This window comes from Spinacia oleracea, chromosome 4, assembly GCF_020520425.1.
Source record: "Spinacia oleracea cultivar Varoflay chromosome 4, BTI_SOV_V1, whole genome shotgun sequence".
NCBI classification, from domain to species: Eukaryota; Viridiplantae; Streptophyta; class Magnoliopsida; order Caryophyllales; family Amaranthaceae; genus Spinacia; species Spinacia oleracea.
This window is the reverse complement of record NC_079490.1, coordinates 3,632,242-3,642,150: the sequence shown is the minus strand read 5'-3', so window position 1 is coordinate 3,642,150 and position 9,909 is coordinate 3,632,242. Positions and strand designations below refer to the sequence as shown.

Genomic DNA, 9,909 nt, shown 5'->3' with positions numbered 1-9,909 from the left:
CTCATTTTGTCAATTTTGTTGATATTAAATTATCTATAAATTAAAACAAAAACAAAATTGATCAAATGAGCAAAAGATCGAACACCTTTAATAAACACCTAGAAGGCTAAAACTAGTTGTAACTTGTATCGGAAATAATAAAGATTTTGGTCGTACTCAATTTAGAATTCCTAAATTAACCTGGCAATGTCAAAATGTCAGTGATAAGTATATATAATGTGGGAATGACCAAGCAATGCAAAACTGAAGGAGGATCATGATCATCGATTTTTAGCAAAATGACAAGACTTAAAATACCACAACATGTTTTGTCCCTTAACATATGACAGAATTTAGAAATATTAAAATTAAAAATAAAAATAAAAATAAAAATAAAAGAAGATAATCTAGGTACAAATATATGGCAAAAAAAAAAAAAAAATCAATGCAAAGATTTTAATAATTTGGGTATATGAGGACAACTTCCTCTTTCTCTCATGTGTCTCCTTGTTTTTGCTTTCTATCTTGCTTGGTTTCTCATTTTTTGATCTCCTTTCTTTCAAAATAGTGAATCCTGCTGGGTTTTTCCGAGTTTAAAAACCTGCGTAACACATTAAAAAAAAAACCCGATTAATTATTAAAACCGTGGTACATTAAACATGTGACATTTAATCTAATGTCGAGGACAACACTAGCTAGTAACCAAGTGACAAAAGGCATATACGAGTACAAACCAATTACCAAAGATGAAAATGAAAATGGAAAGTATGTACAATGTCATATGTGCATTGAAATGGTTTTTATTTTTACGTGGTCGACCGCGATATTTGCTGTCTAATATTAGTAATGTCAGTACAAAAGGACACTTATACCATGACTTATTCATCAATTGTCTTGTTCTTCTAATTCTTTATTTTCAAACCCTAAATTTTGTGCTAGTACTTGTTCTTTTCTATGGATAGAGAATAACAACATTATTTGCCCTTAAATTTTAGGTAATTTTCGTCGAATCTCTCAAAATAATTACCATTTAATCTAGTTTGGAATAAAAGAAGTTTACTAGCTCGTACTTTTCTTAACATCTAATTAAATATAAATATCGTACGATTTTTTATGAATGAATTAATTTGATTATTAAAAAAGTTAATTATTTGAACTAAATTACGTGTACTTAATAATCCATAAATCCAAGCTTATACTCCATACTACCCTTCTAAGTCATAAATTCTTTATGGACTATATGGTTAATTACCAAAACCCTAATTAGCACTCCATAATTAATTACACATGGCCTTTTTATGTATCGATAAATCATACGGAGTAATATTTATTAATTTTTACTATCGAAAAGAAACATATATATTTGAAAATAAATTACTGGCTTATTAAATGGATTAAAAAAAAACATTCCTGTATAAATCAACAAAATGAAGAGAAAACAAACAGTACTTTCTTAAAATATAATTGCACCTGACCTCATGTATTTCTAAAAACAACCACGTACTGCACTAAATAATGAAAATATAAATACCTTACTGTATATCAAACAATTTAATAATTCAAATTTCACTATTTTTTCATACAGGATAATAATAGTACTTATTTATATTACATAATTGATTCAATTTTGCTGTTCTTTGTGCAATTATATTAGACAGACCATGTGACTACGATAACTATATCTTTGAAAATATAGAAAATAAGAGGAAATTAAATTAGAGTAATTCGGTAATTATTGAAAATGAACACTTTTATATTTATAGGAATGGAGGGAGTACGATTTTTTTTTTTTGGGTAGAGAAATTACTATTTTATTATGAATAATAGACGGAACTAAAAATTAAAAATGATACCGGATTTTTTTGGGTAGAGAAATTACTATTTCATTATGAGTAATCGGCGGAACTAAAAATTGAAAATGATACCGAAAGAGGCCTAAATTTGAAAAAGTTGCATAATACGGAGAGTAATATTTACTTCCTCCGTCTTTTAATACTCGCAACGTTTGTTAGTTTCACGCATGTCAATGCACAACTTTGATCATTTATATCTTAAATTCTCTTTATGCAAAAATTATAAAAAGTTGATATTTTGAAAATACACATTGAAACGAATCTAACAAGATCCCACATGACTATGTTTTATCTTATATTAAAACACTACGAATAGTCAAAGTAGATTATATGAATAGTGACAAAAGTCCAAACGTTGCGAGTATTAAAAGACGGAGGAAGTATTAAATTACAGGATAATTTAATTACCTGTGGTAGGGTTTGAGAAGAAACCATGGTAACAAAACCAGAAACCCTAGAAGAAATTAAGACGGATCAATACTCCGGCGGTCATCGCCACCGGCAGCCCTAGCAGTAGGCTGTTGATGAAGCTGCCCGAGCTGCCCGATACTGGCTGCCGCCGATACATTCATATTCATAGCAAGAAGACCACCACCATCATAACCATGAGTTCCACTGCCGCCCGCCGCCATATCAAACCCCCTCAAAGTATTAATCCCAAGTCCGCCACCACCCGTTTGGTGATTACTAGGGAAAAACTGGTGGTGGGAGTACAAGTGATTCTGGTGGTGGTTATCCCTCCCACCACCACCGATACCGAGTAGACTTATCCCGAGATTGTGGTGGTGGTGGGTGGATGTTGCGGTAGCGGCGGCGGTGCTCGCCATAGCTGATAAAACCCCACCGCCGACGCCACCGACTCCGCCACCCCCACCGCCGCTACATGTTGTAGCGGGGGTGGGGAAGGCGAAACTTTGGTACTTGGAGAGTTCAGTTCTAGCACAAGATAAGTCCACCTGGAGTTGTCTGAGCTGGTGTTGGAGTAAAGAGATTACACCAACGCAACCGTACACGGGGTCGCGCAACCGCATGTCCGCCTCGTACGCTAGCGAGTTGACGGCGTCTTCCCTCTGATGTGGGTGGAGCTCGTTGAGAAGCTTTGTTACGTTACTTGCGCCGAACACTTTGTGAACGTTGGCGAACTTTTGCGGTTGGTCCGGTGGAAAGTACGGCGCAAATACGCATTCCGGTTGACATTTCCGGCGTAGAAACTTGCACGCTGCACACGGCGAATTTGACGACGACGCCATTATCTGAAATATAAAAAATAAAAATAAAAATTAATTACTGAAGTGGGAAATAGAAGTTTTTTGTTTTTTTGAAGGGATTGGAAATAGAAGTACCTTATTAAAAAAAAATGTTGTAAGATACCTTTAAAGAGAAGATTTTTAGATGGTGGTAATATTAAAAAAAATAAAAAAATAATTACTGCAGCGAAAAATAGGACTCTTTTTAAAAAAAAATATTTAAGGGAAAACGGATGATATCGTTGTATATTATTATTAATTAAACATAAATCAGTAGCAATTACATCCTCTAATATACTCGAACATTAAAAATGGGATAATTTTTAAGAGACGATAAGAGTGTGAAGTGGAAATAATTTACCTTTAAAAAAAAAAAAGACGGCAAAGATTTGATATTTCTTTCAAAAACAGTTGAAGGGGATTTTCTCCTTTTTGAGTAGCAGCAGAAAGTAGGCTTCTTCTATAGGTAGCCTGATCGATCACTACCAGCAGCTTTCACCAGATTTGAACTGTCATAAACAAAGTCAACAAATTATACTTCCCAAAAATATAAATTAATTACAAAACAAAAAGAAAAATTAAAAACTCTCAAAAAAACAAAAACAAATCACTTGGTTGAAAAAATGGTTGTAGTATAAAAGAAAAATGATAATATAAGTAAAAGATTTAGTTAAATTTACAATTGTTTTACGCGACTAGTAAGTAATCCAGTCGCGTTCATGCAGTAAGCAAATAGAAAAATGTTTCACTTTCTAGAAAATATGATGATATATGCAGAGTTAGAGAAATTTACAGTTATATTACGCGGTTAGTAAGTAATCCAGTTAATCCAGTTGCGTTCATGTAGCAAGTAATTAAAAAAGTTTACACTTAAAAATGGTTGCTAGTATAGAAAAAATGATACAAAAGTGCAAGAATTAGAAAAATTTACGATTGTTTTACGCGTTTAGTAAGTAATCTAGTCGCGTTCATGTAATGTAATACGCGACTAGTAAGTAATCCAGTCGCGTTTGTGTAGTGTATTACGCGACTGATAAGTAATCCAGTTGCGTTCGTGTAATGGAGATATACCGTGGGAAAAAAGGGGTTTTTTGAATTGAAGAATTAAGCAAAAAAATAAGGGGAGGAGTACTTTGTTTGGATCTCGTGTAGGGAAAGTAAAAGGGAAGGAGAGATTTACACCAATTTCAAAGTGTGAGTGTCAAACGAGATCTTGCTTGAAATTCATCAAACTTTTATAATTGATTGCTTAATTAAATTACAATTATTATTATTATTATTATTAACACTTGCTAATTCTCATGAATTTGACCTGTAAAAAGCTAAGACTTTTTAGACTTTTTATATCATTTTATTGGGATTATCCCTCCCCCCCCCCCCCCCCCCCCCCAAAATATTATACAAATTAATTAAAACTATATATTATACGAAATTAAATTATATAGTACTACTCCTATAAGCTAGTCATAGAATGGTACGTAGTACTTATAGAGTACTATGTGTTACTCCGTATGTTATTAATTATTAAAGTATTAAACAAAGTGATATTAGTACAATATGGAATTATTAAGGGTCCTAACAAAGAGAAATCTTATCACACTCTTTTGACTATTGAAAAGATTGGGAGTAGTGAAGTTAGTTCCCTTCTTAATTCCCCTAATTCTTCCTCGGGATTGCAAAAATCGACTCTAATTAACAACTTTTATCGATTAAAAGGGTCAATCTCGAAAAGAGAACGCGACAGTTAATGATGTGAAATACATAGAGACACAGTTATAACAAGTCATGATGATTTTTATCGATCCATTCAGTCAAACCTTATTAATTTTAATTTTATTTTAAAAATAAAATAAATAAAAAAAAAATCTCCTCACTTTTTCAACCTCGATTTTCATCTTTTTGATGAAAACTATGAAGAAAAAAAGACCCTTTTAAAATAAATTTCCTAATTTATTAAAAAAAAACAAAAAGTAGTTATAATTAAGTAAAATAATTACAATGATAAATAAGAAATAATTAAAATAATTAAGTACCTTGAAATTAGTATTGGTAGATATCTCAAAGCTAGCTTTTGTTGTTGTTGTCTTCTTTGGATGAGTTAGAGAGAGAGAGAGAGAGAAAGAGAGAGGATCATGCAAGATTGTGTGTAAGGGTGTGTTTGGTGGAGCAAATATCTCCAAAACAAAAAACAAAAAAAAAACTTCCACAAATTTAGCCGTGGAATTATCACCCTCACCGGAATTACCTTAGCAAAAGAAAGAAAAAGATGATGATTTAATATTTTTATTGAAATGAATAATATAATTCTAGAGAGAGAAAGAAAAAGATGGAGAAGTTTTAGAGAGAGAAAAAGGAGATGTTAATTAAGTTGTAGCACCTCCCAAGAGCAAAGGCTAAGGAGGCGCGGAGAAAGTGAAGTGAGAATATATAGTGAAGTGAGTGAAGTGAGTGAAGTGAGTGTAAATGTAGACATCTAGGCTATTGTTAGGGCATAACAGAAACAAGGGTTGTTTTTGACATTTTTATGTTTTTTTTTTAAAAAAAAAAATAATTTTTTTTTTTGGATTTTTTGATGACAAAGAAATTAAATGATGATGATGATGGGATTGATGGGGGGTAACGTTTTTAAATGAGGGGTGCATTAAATTTAGGGGTGTAGTACTATTATTATTATTGTTATTATGATCATTTGTGCACGTAATTAATCATCATATATTGTCATGTATGTATGTGTGTTGGGTTGCACTCTCTACGTCCCTTAATACTCGCACCGTTTTGACTGGATACGTTTGTCAATGCACAACTTTGACCACTACTTTCTTTAACTACATATTATAAAAACTTATAAAAATATTAATATTTTGAAAGTATATATTAAGATGAAGTGAACAATATATTATATACTAGCATTTGTTTTCATATACTAGAAATAAAATAGGGTCAAAGTGAATTATGTGAATAGTGCAAAAAGTCAAAACGATGCGAGTATTAAAAGACAGAGGGAGTACTCCGTTTCTTTTTGTTCTTTACGGTTTCCTTTTTACATGTTTATTAACGGTTAATTAATGTACATTGAAATTCCTCTATTTTATTTATTTAAACAAGGCAAATTACGTTTATTTATAACGTGTTTACTTTAATCAAAATTCTTATATTAATTGGGAAAATGAGAAAAAAAATTATTGTCACAATGAAAAAGTGTGAGGGATTGAATGATCCAGTGAATTTAATTGGTTAAAATAATCATCGGACTCAAATTTTGATAGAATATTAAAGCATTTATGTGACAATATAAAATGAAATGTAAAAAACATTTTAAAACACCCAAAAAGAAAAACGTAAAGAATAAAAAGAAACGGAGAGAGTAACTTCTATTGGGTTTTGGTGTGTAACTATATATGTACCATTTCTTTGTTTGTGTTTTTTGAAATTTTAATGAATTTGGTGAGACCATGAGAGGGTTTGAAGGTGTACGAATTATCAAGTTTGAAATTCGAGTTCTTCGTAGTACATACAAGTTTCCTTGTCGGAATGAAGTTACATTTAAATTACACTACGTAAGGAAATTGGTTATGGTGGAAAAGTAGAAAGGGATAAAAATAGGAACAAAAAGCTTACCATACTAGTGATGTTACGCACGTACTCTTGGACAACTCGTGGCTCTTGAGAAAAATAATATAATATCTCAATTAAAATTGTACGTAATACGAAGTATTTGTTAATTTTAACTATGCCCGGAAAATAAACTTAATTTGTTAATTTGTTATGGTAATGATAACGATCGGGTCAATATGTAAAAGAGCGCGTATTGTGAAATGTGGAGTTACTGGAGAACTCTCCTTGTGAATTGAAGGTCACAGGTCGATATGATCCCCACCCAATGATCAACAACATTATGATTGGAACTGACTCAAGTTTTGAGATGTGTAGCAGGACTGGCTAATATAAGATATGTGTTGATTCAGTACGTAGACTCCTTATTGAAAAAGGGGTGCTCATGCGAAGAAAAAAGGGAAAAGTGTGGGAAGTGCAAGCAAGTTGGCCACAACTCAAGATCCTGTAAGGGAGGCTCCACTGCAAAACAGAGGAAGGAATCTGCTACTATCAACATCTAATGCTAGAAAGAGGAAGGGTTTAACATCTGCTGTACCGAAAGGAAAGAAGGCCAAAGCTGCATAACTGTCAGTAGGCTTAAGTTTTGAGTTGCGTACGTAGCAGAACTGGTTAATATAAGATATGTGTTGATTCAGTACGTGGACTCCTTATTGAACAATTTATCTGAAGTTATGAACCTAAGCCGGTTGTAATCTTAACGCGTACTAAAAAGATAAGGTTGTTTATATCTGAACCATTACACCTCTATTACTAGCTAGTAGAAGTGGGATCCATACTTGATCAATCGATATGACATTGATAGTAGTATTGTAACTATTGGTAGAAAGGGATGTAGAGGTATGGGCTAACTAAGTAGGTAACAAGTTGGAGGAGTTTAGGGGGGAGCGGAATTTCGGCATGCTGTGATGTACATCACAGGGGCATTTTGTGTACCATTCATTAAAAAGAAAGTACCATTTCGTTAAACGGAGTACCATTACGATAAAAACATGTACCATTACGATAAAAACATGTACCATTACGATTAAAGCATGTACCATTGAAATTCAATTTATTTACAAAAATGCCCCTGTGATATATTTTGAAACACATCACAGCATGTCGAAATGACTGCCTCGAATTTAGGGTGGTTTTTAACAGAAGGTTACATAGCTGTCCCCTGCCTCCTAGTCCGGCGTGGGGTGGGGGCTATTATTGGATTTCTCCCCCGATTTTTAATCTAGGAAATCTTTATTAATTAATTAATTAATTATTTACACTCTATAATTAAATTAAATTAATGCAAGGTGAGATTAATTAATTAAGCTACATGCATCTATACATATGATAATGATGATGATTTTGATCACCTCAATTGTAGTTCCACTTACATCAAATTAAAGTACATAACTAAATCATGAACCAAGGTACACTTAGTATTTGACTATGTGTTTGGACTAGTTTTTTTTTTTTTTTTTTTTTTTTTTTTTTTTTTTTTTGGCATCGCTTAAAATTTGCATAAAGTAAAAGGTTATGAACTATAATTAAACTACTACCTCCGTATCAATAAGTTCTAGACTTACCGTTTGTGCGGACACTGGTGCAATATTTGACCGTTAATATATCTAATGTTGTATGGGAAAAAAAATATAAAAAGTTGATACTTATAAAATACATTTCGAAACGAATCTAACAAGATATTTTCATGATAATTTTTTATAGATATAATAGTGATAATTTATGGTTAAAGTTTTGATTGTTAGACAATTTTTCAAAAGAACTTAATGAAACGGAGGTAGTACTCCATAAGAGTTGGAGACCCTTCTCATGTTGGTCCTCGGTTGTTGAGTCCACCACATAGGCGTCATCGAGCCAAGGACACTTGTGGTTGTGATTTTCTTATAGGAGAGAGAGATGAAGCTGAGCCAGTACGTACGCACTATGAAGGTTTTGAATAACATGTGGAACTTGAGAGATAGAAAAAAGAAGTGAAAGCCTAAAAATGCTTCGATGACATTTTTCTTTTTTCAATACATATGTACGTACGAAGTAAATTGGAATATAGAACATGAAGAAAGTACGTGTGATCTTATGTACAATTAATTCTGTTTGCTTGATAAAAATTAATCAAACTTTGCTAGCTCATTGATATAAATTTTATAATCTAGCTTTTAATAACATTTACCTATTGACAATTAAAGATGTGAATGACTGAAATTTTGCATTGGCAAATGTAATAAAACAACAATTGTTACATCTTTTCATTGTTATGTGTGTATTTTTTTAATATAGTAAAATAATAAACCAAGACTCAACTATCAACAATGACTCTGTGGCCCAATGGATAAGGCGCTGGTCTACGAAACCAGAGATTCTGGGTTCGATCCCCAGCAGAGTCGCTTTTTTTTGACAATTTCAGGGCAACTGCAGTAACAAAGTAATTACAGTGGTTTTTTTACTCCTTTATAAAGTTGGGCCTTGTAAATGATCCAAATTTATTGCTTATTTTGGGCTGCAGATGATCTTACATGCATTCCTTTGGGTAATGGACCCATTCACCAATGAGCAATGGGTCAGCCTCATCCTAAACTACGAACCTTTTACCGGGTGTAGAGAGTAGGGTTGTCAAATCGGGTCATTGGTGGATTACGGGTTGGTTAAATTGATTTGGGTATAATCGGATCATGTAGTTGTGCATAGTCTTTGTGTTTATGCGGATTGAATGCGTGAATTGTCTTTTTCGGGTCACTTCAAATTTTGTCAGAAATCGGTTGGATCGGGTCAGTTTTTGACAGCCCTAGTAGAAAGAGCCAAAAATACAAGGCAACAAATAACGTAGACAGGGTTCGATCACATATCTTGAGTATCACTCCCTCAATAATTTACCAACTAAGCTAATTTAACTTTGGTTATTGTTAGAGAGTATTCAGTAAATAACTAGTCCAAGTAATATGGTAAATTTGCTCTAGTTTGTGAACCGAACTCTTTTTCTATATCGGTTCGCCTGAGTTAACACCACCTCAACAATGTTACTTGAACCGGAATAAGTGATAACGCACGGTCATGATTTTAAGATTGTCACGATTAGAGCTGTCAAAAACTGACCCGACCTGAACCGACCGAACCCGTAACCGACCATGATCCGAAATTACGGTAAAACAGGTAACCTGAAACCCGACCTGTACCCGACCCGAAAAAATCGATAACCGATTTTAACCCGATGTTGTAACACCCGA

At 33.0% G+C, this 9,909-nt stretch overlaps 1 protein-coding gene and 1 non-coding gene across 4 annotated transcripts; one reads left to right on the top strand and one right to left on the bottom strand.

The window, feature by feature from the left end:
• Nucleotides 1–207: 207 nt before the first annotated feature.
• LOC110783257 (protein ASYMMETRIC LEAVES 2) lies at nt 208–5,507 on the bottom strand. 3 transcript variants are annotated; one of them, XM_056826720.1, is made up of 4 exons: nt 5,113–5,507; nt 3,441–3,588; nt 2,241–3,085; nt 208–580 (listed from the first exon to the last, which is right to left on the bottom strand). In XM_056826720.1, the coding sequence occupies exon 3, from the start codon at nt 3,080–3,082 to the stop codon at nt 2,297–2,299; it is 786 nt and encodes a 261-aa protein (XP_056682698.1). In that variant the 5' UTR covers nt 3,083–3,085; nt 3,441–3,588; nt 5,113–5,507; the 3' UTR covers nt 208–580; nt 2,241–2,296. The 3 variants fall into 3 exon arrangements, with proteins under 3 accessions (XP_056682698.1, XP_056682699.1, XP_056682700.1); XM_056826721.1 differs by lacking the exon at nt 5,113–5,507 and adding an exon at nt 4,011–4,419; XM_056826722.1 differs by lacking the exon at nt 5,113–5,507 and adding an exon at nt 3,873–3,895.
• Nucleotides 5,508–8,999: 3,492 nt separating this feature from the next.
• On the top strand, nt 9,000–9,072 carry TRNAR-ACG (transfer RNA arginine (anticodon ACG)). Its single transcript has one exon. It is a non-coding gene; the product is annotated as a tRNA-Arg (tRNA).
• Nucleotides 9,073–9,909: the final 837 nt, after the last annotated feature.